The sequence below is a fragment of the Onychostruthus taczanowskii genome, unplaced genomic scaffold (genome assembly GCF_017590055.1).
Source record: "Onychostruthus taczanowskii isolate IOZ18803 unplaced genomic scaffold, ASM1759005v1 scaffold165, whole genome shotgun sequence".
Classification (NCBI taxonomy): Eukaryota; Metazoa; Chordata; class Aves; order Passeriformes; family Passeridae; genus Onychostruthus; species Onychostruthus taczanowskii.
Window position 1 is genome coordinate 466558 of NW_024498851.1, and position 19066 is coordinate 485623.

General features: G+C 42.5%; 1 protein-coding gene across 3 annotated transcripts in view; it reads left to right on the forward strand.

Moving 5' to 3' along the window:
- Positions 1 to 19066, forward strand: part of LOC121333329 (protein spinster homolog 2-like) — a 134446-nt gene that overhangs the window by 56687 nt on the left and 58693 nt on the right. For all 3 annotated transcript variants that reach the window (XR_005952270.1, XR_005952271.1, XM_041399571.1), the window contains exon 3: positions 5041 to 5177. Coding sequence is in view for 1 of the 3 variants with exons in the window: in XM_041399571.1 (XP_041255505.1) it covers positions 5041 to 5177 (137 nt within the window). In the remaining 2 variants the exon portion in view is untranslated. The remainder of the gene's footprint in view (positions 1 to 5040; positions 5178 to 19066) is intronic.

Genomic DNA, 19066 nt, shown 5'->3' on the forward strand with positions numbered 1-19066 from the left:
TTTCCTATGTCTTAATTTCCTTAGCCCTAAAGTAGAAATTAATGTTAAACTTTCTTTCTAAATTGTCCCATGCCTCACTGTGATTAAATGCGCTGTGGTGTATGTGCTGAGTTTATGCTATATTATAGCATAAAATCATAGAGAAAATTAAAATTAAAAGAGGGAAGCATTGCAAAAACATGTCTTTGGAGTAGAGGCGCTGGTTGGATGTTGGAGAGTCTTTATTCACCATTGCAGGTAGATGGTAACTGGTATCACAAGCAGCTTGAGAAACACGTGCACTCATGACTGAAAGTCCCTGGGGTGGAAGTGGCTTGACCAAATCCCAGGGTTGTACTTGTACACACCCATAAAGCATCCCATCCAGGGCAAGCTGCCTGCTGAGGTGTTCTCATTGTTTGGAAATTTGTTGTTGGGAAGATGTTATCAACCTCTCAGCACAGTTCTCAGCAGTGTCTCAGTGGATGCCAGTCCCTTGAGGCAGAGGCTGTCTGGGTTTGCCTTCCACAGAGCCAAGCTCACTGTCAGCACTCAATTAGATGTGTACACACGATTTGTGCTGACTCAGAGCTCAAAGATACCCACTAGAGTTTTTTTGTTGAGCATCCTTGTGTAGAGAAAGCTATTTTCACCTGACCCTGAACCTTTCTAGCATTATGCCTGACAGAAAAAAACAAGCCCTGTGTGCTTTAAGTCAAAACCCAAAGAAGGGACCTTTTTTCAGAGGTGCCTGTGATCTGCTCAACCTTCCAGGACTCAGGTACAGCAGTCCCTGTGTGTGCTCTGTCACTGCCTCTCTTCCTTCTTGATTCTGCTCTGTGGATGAGCTGCTGGCAGGAGAAGCACCTCTCTGAGATTATCTCTGGGTTGATAAGTCCACTAAACAAAAGAACAAGTGAGATGGAGGCAAGTGTCTTTGGAACACAGGGTGGAGAGCTGTCAGGTCAGAGCCTTTTCAAGGAATAGCTGAAAAGTCAAGCTAGGAAAGTTTTGCTTGGAGAGAAAGAAGAGAAAAATAAAAATTATGGTGTCTAGTTCCAGAAGGCAGGAGCTTTTTGTGACTGTTAAATATAAAGTTTATAGTTCCTTCCTCTTCTCTCATCTCCTTTGCTTCCACTGTTGGATTTACTTTTCCCCTGGGTACAGAGGCAGCTCTTGAGAGGGGAAAGTGTGTCTGAATAGCAGCTCCCTGGCCATAATCCTGAAATAGCTGACTGGAGCTGCAGTACATGCAGCAGCAATAGAGGCTTGGGAGGATGATTTCCTTGTCTGGTGGGTGTTTGGGTGGGACGTGTAAGACTTTTTATGCTGCACATTGTTGTAATTCCAGCCATGCACAGAAAAAGCTGGGCAGTGCTGGCTGAGAAAGTGCTTGTGCACCTGTACAGGGTGGGACAGGCATCCAGAGGCAGAAATAGACACCAAGCCATCCTGTTTGGGCAATTACACTCTTCCTGCCTTCTCACCACAGGCGGCATTTCAGTGGCTAAGCCACAAAGGGAGGAATAAAGACAAATGGGTTTTCCTTTTGAAAATACCTGTACTTAAAAGAACCTCCCTCCTTGATGGCATTCACTGTTTGCCTGTTTATTCATCCTTTGCTCACATGATAATTTACTCCTGAAGAAATGTATCTCAGCTCCACCCTGTGCTGGGACTGAGCCACTTTTGCTGGCCCTGCTGGAGATCATTTACCAGGAGAAATGAGCTGTACACATCCATAATGGGACTGCCAGAGCTGTACCTGCCCACAGCTGCTCCCAATGCCATCACTGCCTTCACAGTAGCTCATCTTAAATCCCAGTGGGTTTCTGACTCTGCCCTGACTTGCTCTCTGCATCTCTTCAAGAGCTGTAATATTCTAGGATGTCTCTAAGTGAGAACGGGAAGAGAAACTGTTGATTGGGAAGAGCAAAGTGCAATGCCAGCCTCTGTCCCACTGCTGCCTTAATAGAAAAGATTTGTGGCTGTGGTTGAGCTGAAGCAGCAGCTGCTGTGGTGTCACTTCAATTTTATTAATTTGGGAGTGGGTGAGTGCAAGGAACAGAAAATGCTGTGAAGAAGGGAGAGAAGCCAGAGAGGAAGAGGCTGGCACAAGTGCCAGGCTCCTTTACTGGAATGCAACCTTCTGCCTTATGCTCAGCCCTCTTGCCTGCAGATTAAACATGTTTCTGCTGCCCCTCTCTCAAACTGAACGTGCTGCAGTTTTGTGTCTTCCTATGAGGTCTCTCCTTTGTGGTGTTTAGTTGTCACAGAACCTCACAGAACCTCCTGTTCTAGAGTATGTCAGGTTTCCATCCCACCTGGGGATGTGCCCTACTTTTGTTCACCTCTGCTCTGCCAGCCCAGGCTGGGGTTCAGGAGTCTCGGCTGTCACTGGCAGGAGTAATTGCAAAAATTGATTCATGGGAAATGCCACTAACAGGAAAATCCTTTTGACAGACCACACAGCCATCATACTCTGCATTTATTTGACTTAATCAATGCTATGATGCATATTTGGGTCATAAATACTCTGATATAAATTGCATTTATTCTTGTGACAGCTGTGTTTCATTACCTGTTATTTATTTGGCTCTGTTGTCCTTTCATTTTACACCTTGTGGAGCTGTCAAGTCAGCTGCTTACCACTGACAAAGCTCACAGCTCAGAGTCTGCCAAAAATAAATCCTCCAAAGGGATTTGAGCAGCAGAAGGATGTATATTGTTGGAAAGTCATTGGACAATCTTTTTTTTTGGTTTGTTTTATTTGAAAGAGTAGCTTTGTCCATTTTGCCCGGATTCCAGAATTAGACTTTTCATTTATGATCCAGAGGTCATCAAAGCTAATAATCCCACTGATTAATATGAGTTTTGAATCACACCCTGCATGTCTCAAAGTTGAATTAACCATATTATTTGATATTTGAAATAGTGGGATGCTGACTTGGACGTTTCTAATTTTCCCTTGGAAGCTTTTTCAGTTTTGTGTCTTTTTACATCGTAAAAATGGCAGCAAATGGGATTCTGGGATGAATGAATTGTAGTGTCCTTCCAAGAGAACGATCAAATTGCAGTGGTCACACTGGTCTGGACGAGTCACAGTCATTTTCTGCTTCTCATTCCCAAAGAACAGCCACGTATCCTTCGTGCCAGGTTGTTGTACCAGCTTTGCAAGGTGCCAAGCCCTTGGTGTTAATTCAGGAAAGCACTTAATCATGGAATTGATGACTCTAAAGTGCCTAATATAAGCATGTGCTTAAGTGCCTTGTTGGAGTGGGGCCAGTGCAGATGTGCCCTTGCTGAGCAGGGATTTGTGAGCTACTGCTGGTCTAGTTTCTCTGTAAAACAGAGATGAAAACACTGCTTGTAGTTTTATTCGTATGTTTTGTTTGCACAAGGATTTTGGGATAGATGCAGGGACTGAGATCTGTCTGTAGGGTTTATGTGTGAACTAAACAGCAAAATTGTTTACAACATTACTACTGAAGTATGTGTGATATGTTGCATATGCTGCATTTCAGGCCTTAACATTTCTCTATTATCTTGATTTATTTTACTCTAAATGTAAAAAGAGTAATCCTGTAATTTAGTTCAAATATCACAGTGCAAAATACATACACACTTACATGGGTCACAAAACACAGATGCAAATGAATGTGTATTATTTATAAATCAGCTTTGACATCTTAATATACTAAAAAAAAGACATTTAGTCATAGTTCAGCATTCTGCACATTTTTGAACTACCATATATCATCATCATCTGTGAAAAATTTATTGTTTGGGTCTTAACCATTTTAGTTGTATATGCACATTCCACCCAAAAGGGGGTGTGTCCTCTGCTCTTGTCATTTTGGGTTTTTTTCACCTATACTATCCCCCCACTCCATTTTATACAGTGAAAGTAGACAGTAGACAGCTGGGGTTAGGCTGTGCCAAAAGCCCACAGTGCCCTCCAAGACCTACCAGAAAACAAATCAGTGTCAGGACTCTGTGACTAAAGAGAGACCTCAGGATATTCTGGTGTCCTACCCAAATCCTTCTGGATTTGCTGAATCCCAGACAGCCAGTTATAGTCAGAGTTCATACTACACACCAAGAAAATCCATGTAATTGTCCTTATCCAATTCTCTAATGTGGACAGACAAAAGCCAGGTAAAAACCAGCTTAAAACATGGCAATTTCTGCCAAAATCCAAATTAATAAGGAACATGGTGTGAATGCCCAATTTCAGGTGTTCTCAGGGGTTCACAAGCCAGATTGTTTTGAGATGGGCAGAGGAATGAACTCTGAATTGAGGTAATTTTGCAGAAGTTACTCTGTCAAGAGCCTCATTCCTGCATGACAGGAGCTCTTAATGCTTTGGGGGTTTTGGAGGGAAAAAATGGTGAACTTGACGTCTTTCAGATGAGGACAGTCCTGGCCTGTTTGGACTTTGTAGGTTAAAACTCTTTGTTCTAGTGAAGCTGATGCTCAGTTATGGGTTTAAATACAAGTTTAGTGATGGTGAAAGGACCTAGTGAGGAGACAGCTGGTGTCAGTAGGATGATAGTGCTGTTTACTGGTTTTCCTCACTGTTTCATAATTTCTTTAAATTGGAAGGATAGAAGCATGAAAGAACCTCACCTTCTGTGGCTCATTTCTCTCAGGTCTCCGCTGCAAGAGCCAACAAGAAGCCCCTGACTTGTTTTCTGTTTGCTTGAAGCTGCTTGCAACCTCCACTTCACCTTCTCAGTAACATTTAACAGAAGCTGTTAATTTATTCTGTCCTGGTTTTGCCCATCCCCAGAATTGAGCTCAGCTGACTGTGAGGGGCTGGTGCTTTCAAGTAATATAAGTTCCCTGGTCTGAAGCTTCTCTGGGAATGAAAAATCTGTTTGATTAAGGAAGCACTGACTTCAGAAAGCCTATCAGCCTGCACAACTCTGCAAGGCAGGGCTGCAGAATGTCTAATTATTTGGAACTGTTCTCTAGAGGATTTGCCTTGTAGAAAATTAGTCTTCCTGTTTTTGGTCTGATGTTTATTAAAGGTTTCTCTTCTTTTTCTCTCCTTTGCAGTTTTTATCTGTAGTTTCATGGTCGCGGCACCGATCTTTGGTTACCTTGGTGACCGGTTCAACAGAAAGATCATTCTCAGCTGTGGCATCTTCTTTTGGTCAGCTGTCACTTTTTCAAGCTCCTTCATCACTGAACAGGTAAGATCTTTGCAAAGACACTTTGCAGGTTGTCCTGTAAAGATGGACAATATATTCCTAAATAACTCCCCATCACACTGTGCTCAAGGGGAACACATCCCTCCTGTGTGTATTTAACATTTAGCATGTTGTATTATCTGACCTTTTGAGGGAGAAGTGTGCTCTGTGTAACTGTGTTTGCTTAACTGTGAAAGCTGTCACCCTTTGATCGTGCATATTCATAAAGAGTAACAGATGAAGCATATCTAAGCAAGAGTTTCTGTTGACATAAGGGCTTTGTTTTGAGGGAGATCCTAAAGAAGCTTTAAAAGGCTTTACAAAAGTCTTGGGAAAATGAATCCATGGCTACACAGTGGTTCTTTTGTCTTCTGATATGTAACTGAGGCCATTGGATTTTGTTGAGAATTCTGCTCATGGTGTGTAGAATAACAAAATGCATCCAGCAGTGGTTTTACAGATGCACTTCGGTTTCTGTCCACCAAGGCAGAGAAAGTGGATGATAACACAGATATCAGACAGTTTCAGCCCCTTTAACACTTGTCAATGGATTTATCTGGGGAAACTGGTGATGGAGTTGTCAGGCTCACCCAATTTTGTCAAGCTCTGCATCCCTCTCCTGCTCCCAGGACAGCTGCAGTGCCCATTCTGAGCGCTCCTCACTGCATTAATCTTCTTGTCAGAGGCATTTGGAGGAAACAATGATCTGGCAGTTTCTGGGGGGAAATATCCACTTGTTTAAATCATATTATAGCTGAGACTTAATTGCTGCAGGTGGCAACATTCCTGCAGAGACAAATCACAGCTCCTGGCATCATCAGACTGATTTCCCCACGGGAGGCAGGGGCATTCCTCATCCTTTCTGTCCAGCTGCGTTCCAGAGATTGCAGCATTGTGGTCACGCCTAAAGAATGACAACCAGGACCTAAACTTCTCCACCCTTTTCCATCCTGCCCACCCACATGCTCTTCAGTTTTTAAAAAAAGAGAGTTTCCACTTAAAGCAGGCAGTGGCACTTATGTCAGTGTGGCTTTCACCAGGATTGGTTGTTGCTGCATTTCTAAAGCAAGATGCATATAGCCAAATGTGGAAACCTTTAACTCAGGAAATTGTTCTGGGTTACCCTTGGCCAGGAAGCTCCTTTTCCAGAGAAAGAATGTCTCTCATCTAAAATAAAGACGGAATTTTTTTTGTTTTCTCTTCATTTTTTTTTTCTTTAAATGTTTCTCATAACATTCTGCAAAAGCAGCTTTGATCAGAGCCCAAAGAGAGAAGCATTTTAGAGAGAATCAATGACCTTCTTGTAAACACTCCCTGTGTTACAGACATATATTTATGCTTAGGTTCTCATTGATCTCCCTGCAGCCAACTGACTCCCACAGCTGGAAGGAGGGGAACACTGGAACCAGACTGATGTTTTCAGAGTTGAGTTTCAGTTTAAGGATTTGGGGCTTATTAGCTGAAGTAGTTCAGGGATTAATGTATATAGTTATTTGTACACAGGGGCTCAGAGTGGCAGTAGCATATGTTGGAATCCAAACCCCAATGTTTTGGAAGTCATAAGAGAGACAAGATCAAAATAGCCAGATCTGTATTAGGTCATCCTGGATATGCATCAGTACTAACTCTGGACTCCAAAGACCATCTTGACAAAAACCACCCTAATACTTAGAAAAATCCCCTGTCCTGATTTTCCTGCAATCCTCAACTCCAGCAGAAGACGTAGCTATTAATCCAGAGTTCTCATGCCCAGCTCCTGTTACTGACTCCAGGAGATAATGGAAAATGTTGCAGCTGCTGTAAGGATGTTCTCTACCCAGTGGCTGCAGCAGCTGAGCAAGATCCTAAGAATAATCTCGCTTCCCATGCTATCCCTCCCACTTTGGTGCCCATGTTAGAGGCCTGATCCCTAATTGGGAAGACGTGCCACATTGAACAAGATGAATTCCTGACATGCTAAAAGGGTCAGAGAAGAGCTTTTTCTTTTTTTTTTTTTTCCATGTAGGCACTTTTCCTGGTCTTTCTTGTCTAGGATTCATTTGAGGAGTAAAACGTTGCTTTTTCTCTCAACATTTTGTTTTCCTTTTAAGACAGTGTATGTATTTGTTGGGAAGGAGGACAGGGAGCTGAAATATCAAAAACTCTTTGCTGGCACAAATAAAAGGCATAGTAAAACTATTGTGAGTAGAGAAGTTCTCACGTCCAAGTTGTCATGAGAACACAGGGCTGGAAGGAGCAAGTTGACACAGGCTGAGCCCATTAGAGAACTCTTATGTGGCAGCACCAAAAATCCTGAATGAGATGAGAAAGAGTAACCTTTCAGGAGGAATAGCAGAATCCCTGTCTTCAGGGATTGCCTTTCTTCAAATTTTGATCGGCCTAGTGCCTCATGCATCCTGTCACTGTGTAATTAAATAGAATGCACAGCCACACAGCTCAGATCTGGAGTGCAAATGCAAAGAGACAGCTTAACAAAGGCCAAAAGCAGCTACAGAGCTGGTGAACTCTGAAGGCACCCAGTTTGTAAAGCTCCTTGGTAGTGTGTCAGTTCCTGGTTAAAATTTGAACATCTAAAGGAAGCCATGAAAAATGCTGTTGTTTGAGTCAATGACTAGATTATTGTGCAAACAAATATACAGAGAGAGACATGTTCATTCTTATTTGTCCTGCTGTCTGGCCACAACTTCATCTGCTGAGCATGATGCCCTGTGGTCTGGGATAGCCCTGGGGTCAGCTGTGTCCCTCCAGTTCCTGTGTCCCCCAGCCCTCCTCTGGGGGCTGAGGGGCAGAAAAGACCTTGACTCTGTATAAGCACTTGCTCAGCAGTAATGAAAACATCCCTGTGTTATCAGCTCTGTTCTCAGCACAAATCTAATAGCACGTGGTCCCATACCAGCTACTGGGAAGAAAATTAACCTGTCCCAGCCAAAAGCAGCACAAAAGGATTGGAGTGCAGTAAACAGCTCATCTAAGATACTGTCTAAATGCTATTTTATTCTGCTTGGGTTAAAAAAAGTAACTGAAAATCAGAAGATAAATCAGGAATTGGATGCATGTGCCATGAAGACAGTTGCTAGAGAGCTCTGCCTTTTTAAAATATCATTAGTTATTTATTATCAAGTATCTCTGGGTTCCTAAAATGGAATAATGACTGTCAAATAAATGAAGAATTAATGTCTTATCTGCTGGTAGGTACTAAATAATTAGATAATAGGCTCTCACGATGAAAAATAAAATTAGGCCAAAATCTGGGGTTAGTTCTAGTGCATGTAGGGGGTGATAGAAAACAGCAATGCATGAATTCTATACATAGCAAAATAGAAACAGGACAACTCATGCTTAAAAGTTTGGTTACTGTTCATGAGATCTTAAATTAATTTTGAAACAAATCATAGTAAGAAACCAAATAAATACTGTATCACAGATTGATTGCATAAATAAACCTGTTTCCATGGATAAAAAATAGCTAATGATAAATTTTACTAAAGAAAATCATCAGAAGTAGTAAGACTGAGATGATATTGATAAGCTCACTTTTTAATGTTGTTTGATAATTTATATTAGTACAGAATTTCTCTATAGAAAGATAAGACATGAGGCCTCCTCTGCTTTGGTACTTGCACATTTCTGCTCTATAACACTGTTTAGCACTTGCTAAAAGAAAAGTTCCATTAAGAAATCATTAACAAACATGTTCAATGATCTCAAATTATGTAAAGTTGGTACATATTTAAACATATCTCTAGATTAACTCCATTTATAGAAACTTCAGTAAATAATGTATGTGTCTTAATTTTTATTTTCTAAGTACAAATACCTGCTTAGAGATTTTCTCCCTTTAAACCCAAATTTAAATCAGGTCTGCATTTACCAGCACAACTTTTGGCACTTTCACCTGCACAACCCTTTCTTGTGTTGTTTTTGGCTTTTGCCAAGCATTTGGGGAAAATACTTGCTGGTTGTTGGTTCATGAACTGTAATAAATCAACAAATAAACAAAAAATCAGTAGGCTTTTGTGTGGTGTGGAGTCATATCCCAAAGTAATGAACCAAGGGCACAATCTTCATAGAGTTTCTTTACCTGGATGTGTTTCCAACCACACAAAAAGTTAAATATATGTTTGTCTTCCTCTTCATCAATATAAACTCTGATTTAATAGGTAACCAGTTTATTTCCCTAGGTAGCATTTTCATGAGCACAGTGCCTGACTGCTTGTGGTGATCACCCTGAGGTGGTTTATATTCCAAGATGTCATTGGGAAGGGTCTGTAATCCCAATTGCACCATTTCTCTCTTCCTGAACAGCTTAATATGAAGTAACCTGGTTGTCAGGAGTGATCATCAGGAGAGTTTTCAGGAGAGTTTGTTTCTGGCTGCTTGGATATCCACATCTATTAGTCATGATAATGTTCTCAGCTGCTTTGTCTGAGCAGATTGCCTTAGGTGAACCCTGGGGCTTGGTGCTGAACTTCCTGCCCCTCTCAGCACAGCCCTCTGGCACATCAGGACCCTCTCCCTCGTGGGAAGACACCCTATTTTAAAGCAAGAAGGAGTTTGGAGGTGCAAATTTGCAGACTGTTCTCTAGTCTTCTGAAATACTGTGTGTCCATGTAAATATCTTGAATAAAGCATATTTCTGTGTAAAAGGCATGCTGGCTTACAAATGAACCAAGACTTCTGCTCCACTGGGCTGGGAGACCAGGAGTACCTCATAAGCAGCCAGAGCAGGCTGTGGTAATGAGGGTTGGCTGGGACACCAGAGCTGCACATGCTAGAAAATAAAGTTGGGAAAGAAAGAAAGTGCAAGAAAGTTGGGAAATGGAAAAGCAAATCATTGACAAGGTAAACCAGGAATGTGCTTTTTGAATTCTTCAGTTCTTGGTAAATATTTCTGTTCAGATTTTGGTCTAGCTAACATGATAAAACATTTTTGCTCCCACTGCAATTTACCTCTGGATAGGTATTTCTCTTAGTGTTGTTTTCTTTTCCTTTTATTTTGATTTATCTCTGGAAGAGGAAGCAAATTGTCCACAGTGGAGTTCCAGTTAGTCTGCAGTGCTTGCTCAAGTCCTGTCTTTCAGACTTGCCAAATGTATTTTTATTTCCAAAACTTGTCTTTCAAGGAGTTTCTAAAAGAGAAGCAACAATTTGTGTGCAGTATGGAACAAATGGTTAGCTGGGTTAATGTTAAAAACATAAACATAATCCAACCACCCCTACACATGATGATTCACTATAGGAAAAAAAAAAAGTCTTTAGTTTTAAGTGCTCCGGCAGAAGTTGTAATATAAAACATACAGCTCCTGTGCCTGTGGTTCCACTGTGCTAGATAAATACACAGCTTGAAAAACATAAACAAACAAAACTGAAATCCCCAAGCCAACATTTTATATGTAAGGAAGACTGAGTGTTGTCTTTGAAGTCCCCACGAATTACTGGAATGTTTATATCCTACTGTTCCGGCCTATCATTTTTGAGCAGATCTCTCTTGGAGAAAAAAGGCAAAAGGGATTCTCCCAGCAACTTTGGGAAGTCAGCTGCATGTGCAATCAGTCCCTTCCCTCGCAGGCAGTTCCCTGTGGCTGTCACACAAGTGCTGCTGGACTAACTAAAGAGGCTCATGGCCAAAGCCCTTGGTTGGCTCTGCTGTGTTTTGCCAGCTTTGATGTGCCACAGGAGCCCTGCAGACGAGCACGTGCTGTTGACATTTGGATTTCTGCACACTTGGCCTGTGCTAGACGGCTCAGGAAAAACACTACCTGCTGTGGACTCTGTTACCAGGGGGAGCTCAGGTGGGTGCTGGTGTTCTCTGTGTGGGTGGTGTCAGCTCCCAAATCCCTCCCAGCTGCAATTCTGCCCCTTTGTGCTGCCCCAGTGCCCCTGCACCACAAAATACCCTCAGCCTCCTGCATGGCCTCTGCTCTCTGAAGTGAGATGTGGCAATCTGTGCATCTCCTCTTCTCCCAGCTCTCAGAGCTCTCTCCTCCCCACAGTGCAGCTGCTGTGCCAGGGGCACTGGGGTCAGTGGGTGCCAGGGGCAGGAGATGCTGTGCTGGGCTTAGGTGGCTCAGAAGTCCCAGTAGGAGAGGGAAAGGATAAGGGCTCTCATCTCTGCTTTACACTGCAGAGTGGAATTCTGTATAGACTGATTCTGCCCTACTGTCCCTCTCTTGCATGTCTGAAAGGAGGTTAAAGAGAGATAGTTCCCACAGCCTCTTTTAGAATTATAGAATTGTTAAGGCTGGAAAAGACCTGAGATCATGGAGTCCAGCCATTAATGCAGCATCACCACCATGTGGAAATTGAAAGACACCATTTCTTTAACCCCTCACCAGCAAGAAGGCACCTGCTGTTCCTTCCAAGTGCTGTTCCCAGTGCTCTTGTAAGTTTTACTATCTCACATCTTTTCACATGGATTATATGAGGTGTACTGTAGGAAAAAATACACTATTGTTTATCCCTCTAATGATAGAGTACTGACTGAGCTGGTCTTAAGATATTCTGGGTATCTGTCAAGTCTCCAATCATCTTCAGCACAGGTGATGCCAAATACTGTATGAGAAACTGTTTTTCTGTAAGAACATCTTCTCTTGCACGGACAAGTGCAATGATTTGAACTCTTGAATCTTGGGTCCTCACTGTTCCCTCAGATTTTGCTAACCAAGGATGGAAGCATTGGGAAAAGATTTATATAAATGAAATAGTTGTAGAGTGCAGAATTACTGTCATGTGTTTGTCTCCTGGTCATTTTACGTTCTTACCTTGTCCCTTTGTACCTGTCACTCTTCCAAGGGAAACTATAAATGAAAGCCAGATTAAGGTGTTCTCAGAGCATCAGACCCAAAAAAGCCAATCTACAAGAGCAGGCAGCTTTTCAAAGGTGTTATCAGAAATTGAAGTGTATTTTCTGTTCGGTGTTGGGGTTTTTCCATCCAGTATCTGTGTCCGTGTACCTGTGAAGCATTTGGGAAGAGTTATTGAAAACACAGCTGGTGATGGCTGCCAGGAGAGAGACACAGCACAGTTCCAAAGCCTACTCAGAAAGCTTATTCCTGAGTGATGAGAAAAATGAACTTCAAGTAACTATCATGAGGAGTATGTCTACCACACATTGCATTTCCCATCTGCAGAGTGTCTGGAACAGGAGTGGTTTTGCTCTCCCTACGGGGACCTGAGAGCAATCAAGATGCACCCCCCATGTCCCACCCTCCCCAGGTGGGGTCAGCCTGCCACCATGTCCTATTCAAATTTCTCAAATCACCCCAGCTGTGTGCAGCTGTGTGTCCACAGATGTGCCTCCTGCACCCTCCTGCACCTCCTTTTAGGTCATTAATTGGTCTGCAGTCACACAGTATCTGAATCAAACACTGTGGATATGAAAGAAGAGATTTTTCCACTGCTTAGCATCAGAACTCACTCGCTGTGTGCTGCTGTGATTCCAGCTCAGTGCAATGAGGACAGTTACTTGCACTGAGATGTCAGAGCTGCCCCTCAGAGCTCAGGCATTTTCTAGAGCAGGTGGACAGAGGTTTGTGCTGCGAGAGCGCCCAGAAACAGGCTCAAAGCTCCATGCTGATGTGTACAGGGTCTCAGTGAGGGCCCTCTGTAATTGCCTGTCCTCTTTCAGAGCTCTGTTTGTTATCTGGGTTACTGGAAGATGTTGAAACCGTTATCACAGGCTCTGTGATTGTGGTTCTGATTCAGCTCCTTCTTTGGAAGTCTGTGGGAACCTTTTGTGTGTCAGTGGCAATTTAGTCAGACCTACATCAACACACACTTGGTGCTGTTTCATTGGATCATGGAAATGTTTAGAGACAGCAGCATGGTGCATGAAAGATTTTTGCAGGCCAAAGACCTTTACAGGTTTGTCCCATTTTTTTGCAGAATTTGTAGCTGAATTTATAGTATCTAGGTTATAGGAAAGCTAATCTGCTGTGTCAGCTAATGGATGGTGTGGAAGCAATGCCTGCCTGTAACATTCCACCTGTCCTGCTTTTCTTGTGCCTGAGCAGGAAATCTCACCTGGGCCAGTTACTTGCTGAGGAGGCAGAGGGAAGAAGGCATGTTTCTTTTATTTCCAGGCTGTGTGTGTCTTGGAAACATTCCTTCTTCTTGTGTTGTCTGTTAAAATGTATATTCTGCTTGTCATGCTGCAGCAGAGGCCTAACCCCAGGGCATGCTGATGGAACACAAGTAATGTCTTATTTCTTAACTCTGTGTAAGGGGAAATCTCTATAATGCTTTAGCATTGTGTTTTATAAATAATTATGACAGTATTTTAAACTCAACCTCGTTCAAAACATTGAAGGAATGGAAGAATGGGAAAATGCTCCTTAAATAGACTGAGGTTTAATCAGTTGGTGTGAAAAAAATAAAGAAAAAACAAAAAGCAGTAATGTTGCATGTAAGTTTCCAAGCAAATGTTAAAATATAAAGGAATTGTTAGATTTCCTATCAGCCTGCCAGGATCCTTGCAGTAGTGCTGTGGCCTGAGGGACACGAGTCATTCCTGGTGTGGGGTCCATGGGTGCATGCTGGGCTTCCGTAGGGGGATGCCTGGCTTGGTCAGACGAGTTCAGAAGGCAAAGCAAGTCACTGCTGCAGTGCCTGGGTGGTCCTGTTATTTTGGGAATTAGCTTCCCAGCTAGCTGTGTATTGAGGGTACAGAGAGGGTGCCAAGTTGGTGGTGTAGAATGTGTGCCTTCACAATCCACTGGGATGGTCAGATATGGGTCTGGAGAATTGTTACCATTTCTGAAGGATGTAAACTGATGTGTGTTTAGCATGGCATATGGGAGGCAGCTTATGGATGATGTTCTTGGAGCTTATGCTGTGGGAGGAAGCACAATGCTTTAGCAGTTTGGTTAATGATGCCTAAAAGAAAACAATCCATTCATCCCAGGTTTAGGCTCGTTAGGAGGCCTGGAAACAAACCTAAACTTTCTGTTAGCAGGGTGGTTCTTGAAGGTTGTGTGTATTGTCCTGAAAACAGGATGCAGGAGAGAGAGAATGTGTTATTCAGGCTCTGGCTTCTGTTCAGATGCAAAAGTATGGATTTGAGCCTTTCTTTGGTTGAGCTCCTGGTTGCCTGCTGATCCAAATGCATCAGTCACTCCTTGGGAAGTGTAAGTGCTTCCTCAATGGCCACACAGCCTTGGTCTCCTGGGTTGTGCATAAAGGCTGGGAAAAGGACCATTATGTTCTAAGTCATGTGCAAATAGTGAGAAGAAGGGAAATGTTTTACAGTACCAGGTGCTAAATTAGTCTTTTGAAGTGTTGACATTTCTTTTAAATGTATAAAGTTCCCAGGCTACACAAAACACTGCATTTGCAATTCAGATAAGTCAAATTAGAGTACTAATCTGAATCCTACTTAATAGATTTTGAGCTGGAAATCTCTGGGAGTGGTGCTGATCATCAAATCTGAAAACATGAGTGATGAAGCCTCATGAGAAGATAGTCACAAAACATCCAAATGTGTTTAGTGTGGTTTAATAGGCTGTCATTTTGTCAGATAGGCTGGATTTAAATAACGAAATTAAGCTACAGCACGACAAAACCTTGTCAATTAATAACAGTTCAAAAAGGAACATGACAACTGTTCAAGGAAGATCATGAATAAGAAGCAACTCTGAAGTAGAAGGAATTGGTAGATGCACCACTTTCTCTCTGGAAATCTGATGCTAGAAGGGAGGCATCTCTCAGATATGGGCCAGACATACTGCAAGGTCAGCCTTCTGCACAGTTCTTGGAGGCCTCTGGATCTTGATTGAGTCAGCAAGCCAGGGAAGCGTGAAAACAGAAAGCAGGAGCAAAAATCAGAGTTTGGAATTATTTAAATGGTTCTTCAGCAAAGTTGCCTGCAAGAGCTGACCTGCTGGTGTACTTGATTTTTAGCATATGCAAAGCAAAATATGCCAAGAATCAGCAGAACCAACAGTATGGGAAAAGTTGCAGGGACTGTAACTTTGTGCTAATTTCATTTAAACCTTGAGTGATTCTCTTAAAATGTGTCCTCATGCACTCTCAAAACTTGTTCTACACTTGAAAATGTGTCTAGTGAGAGCAAAGTGTTCACACCTGGGGGTCTCAGTCAGTTGGATGAAGCTTTTTTCAAAGGGTGCTGAGAAATCAGTTTTTGCAGTGGTTTCAGGGATAGGGACATGGGGTTGTGCTCTGCAAGGATCTCCAATCCAACCTGATGGATTTGACTAAATTTTTGCTTAAGAGTTGGTCTAAACCAAAGAATTTGAGCCAAGATGGCCCATCATGTTAAAGAGGCTGGATCTCACACATTTCTGTGGGAAATGGCACTCCACATCACTGGGGGTGGAGATCTTGTTAGTGCTAGGTATCGATGCCTCAAAATGTTTGTTCTGAAAAATCTGGCATCTCTTTGTCACTTGGATTTAGGTTTTGCTTGTGGCTCATCTGTGGCTGGGACACAGTAGCCCATTTACTAGCTGTGAATATCCTTTGGTTCAGTGAATGCCACCCCAAATTCCAGCTGCATTTGGCAACCTGAGTCTGTCAAAAACCTTGCAGTGTTTCCACGGTTGCAAAAATACATTGTGTTTCTTCCAGTCCCTATTTTAGTGATTATGGCTGTGTTTGCACGTCTCAGAAAGGAAACTGTGATAGTGCCTAATGCCAGAGATATTTGAGGCCAGTGCTGGTGAGTGTGTCCCACCTGACAGACCTGGAACAACAAGCAGCCATTTGCTTCCGACCCAGAACTATCAGAGTTCTTATGGGAGCAGTTTTGGAAGATACATTCTGGTGTAATGATTTTGTAACAGGGATAAATGACCACTATTTCAGCCATGTGAAGGGCCATGGACTCCTCTGGGCCTTACACCACAGCTAAGGATGAAAATAAGTGTTTTTACTCTGTCTGCTACCAGGCACTGGGAACATGGGGCTCTTCATGAGCCCTGTGATTTATTTGAACATCAGCCTTTTTCTTTAAGGTCTATTTTACAGCAACGTTGCATCTGCTAGATGGGATTTGGTGTGTGAGTAACCTGGTACCTCCCTCCCAATTGCATCCCAGGTTCCTGTCATTAATCCAATATGACCAATAAACTAAACTGAGGAGAATGTAAATCCCACCATTTGCATCTTGTAGTATTTTTACCATGGGCAGGTCAATCAAATGAAAAGCTCTTCAGTTAGGGAGCTGAAATGCTGCTTTGTCTTTACTCAGTTTATTTTCAGGACCTGGTGGTGCTGCTTCATCATCCAGTGTATTGTAATTACACTCCCTAATGGGATGGAGAATGGGAATTGGAGGGAGGAGAGTGATGGGAACCTGGATTTCAGACACTGCAGTTTTTTTCACATTCAGCATTTGCAAATAGCTCAGAAAACCTTGCCACGGATTTTTATCCCTGTGAAGCACAAAGCAACTCTGTGGAAGAAATGCTGTGGGAGTCTTGCTACTTCCAGGGTCGTTTGGGTTTGTTTTTTATCTCCAGAGCACTTAATTGGGTGTTTCACCTTAGAGCCTCCCTGTAGGTATGCAGTTGTTAAACACTTTAGTTGCTGATTGAAGGGTTCGATGAGTTGAAAAAGGAGCATCTTACAGTCTTTATTGGTTATTTTTATATGCTAAATAATAATATAAATCTCATAAAATAGGAATGCTTTAATCAGCCAGAATCTTAAATGCATTCCCAAATAAAACTTACCACATTCTATTAAGTGTGCCTGCACAGGTTACCTGGGAGAACTAAAGCCATTAACAAATACCAGAGACAATCAAAGGAAAGGTGAGTGGACTTTGCTTCATCTCCCTTGCTCATTTTTATCTTTAAATATGTATTTTGATCTCTTTGTGCTTGCTGTAGTCTCTTCTCTCTGTGTAGGGCTCTGAGTCGCAGCTGAATTTTCCCAAAAGGGAATTGTTCAAAGGTGAGGTGTTCAGAGCTGAGAATCAGTGAGACACTTAATGCATCCAAATGAGCTGAACTTTGTAGGTGTTTGACAAAGTGTAAATGGATGCTGCAGAGGAATCAGACCTGCTTTAGAAGCTGTTGTATAAGTCCATCCTAAATGCAAAGGTTTCAGTATTGACCCTTGAGCAGATGATTAATCAAATGCATTAAGGTTTCAGCAAATCACTAGCTTGCTGTTAAATCTTGGTGTGGTCTCATCTGTAACACTGTTATAACCTCCAGCCAGTGTATGTAGAATAAATACATGTGAATAAAACTGAAGTGAATGTGGCAATAAAACCTGGGAACACTTGAAGAAAGAAGGCCTGGGGCATTTGCACTTGAATTTTAGCGACCTGCTTGTGAGAGTTGAGGGGAGGATCTTTGGGTAAGAGAAGCATCCTTTGCCAGACATAAATATTTAAACTAGTATACTTTCTATGCCAAGCAGGCTTGAGGGAAGAGGAGTGAAGAAAAACCTGGTTAGTGTGAACGTGGCAGAGACACAGCAAATGTGAGATGGTGTCTGCCATATGGATTTAACTGAATTTAAATACTTTACTTTTGTCAAAGTGGCATCCTCACTCTAGAACTGTTTCTGTCCCCATAGAGGCCATAGTGCTGCTTTGGTGTATATTGATACCTGATGGGAGCTGTAGAGATGGAGACAGACTGTTCTCAAAGGTCCCCAGTGAAGAGATGAGGCAAGGGGCACAGACTAAAATACTGGAAATTTCACTTCAACTTAAGAAGAAGCAATTTTACTTTAGGGATGGTCCAACATTGCAACAGGTTGTCCAGCATGGCTGTGGCTTCTCCATCTTTGGAGATACTCAAAACTCAATTGGACATTATCCTGAGCAGCCTGTTGTTGATCCTGCTGTGACCAGGGGACATGGGCCAGACTATCTCCAAAACTCCTTCCAGTCTCAGGTATTCTCTTATTCTATGACTGCTTGCAAAGGAGAAAAGCAGTTTAAAAATGGCGTAGGAAGATAGACTTAGCATCAAGAGTTCCATTTGAAGGAAGGAAACTGTAGAACTGAAATAGAATCCAGTGGTGATGGAAGTTCTGGGAAATGTTGTGTGTAGTAATGACTTACAGAGTAGTTGTGATTGTAGAGATGAGAAGTGAGAAGTAGGCATGGGTGAGAGACAACACACACAATGAGGAAACAAAAGAGGAATCCAAACCCAATCAGTTCCCTGCAGCGGGACAAATGACAGAAGAAGCAGCAGCTGGGATGCATCTGCCCTGGGCTGCCCTGCCTGCAGGACTCAGGGCTGATAAGGGGAGAACTCTTGGTGGAGGTGAGAAGGGTGGTTCATAATTAGATTTATCTGACAGGTAGCTCTAGCATGAACTTCTCTGTGCACTGGTATCTCTACAGCAAACAGATAAACACTGATAACTCTCAGCATTGACTCAGAGCTGATAACCCATCAGTCTGTCTCCAACCAGTTTCCACCTGAGCATGTGCCCTACTGGTCCTTTAGTACCACCCAGAGACTGAGCATAACCCACTCCCTTTGGCTGTAGGAAATCCTGAAACCAGCGCTTAGCCAACCCCTGAACAGGGGAGGAAAGTACTGATCAACAAAACATCTCAGTGCACAGTTTTGCCCTCATGCTGGTTTGTATTTTGGTCTCTTGGCTGGCAATTCCCGTGAGGGATTAGGTAAGATTACTTGTCAATAAAAAAAAAAAAAAAAAGAAATTCCTCTTCCTTTGTTCCTCTCAAAGATCTCCCAGATGGTAAGACATGATGGCCAAAATTTGGAATTAATATTCAGTTACTTAAAATTCTGAGCTGAACTTGACAGGAGGACAAGTTCTTCAGGACTGGCAATGGAACAATTAATCAGTACTATCTAGCCCCTCTCTGGCTCTTTACGATATTTATTCTGCTTATCTTAGAGAAGAGTTAGAACCATTGGTGTTTGAGAAGGTGAGGC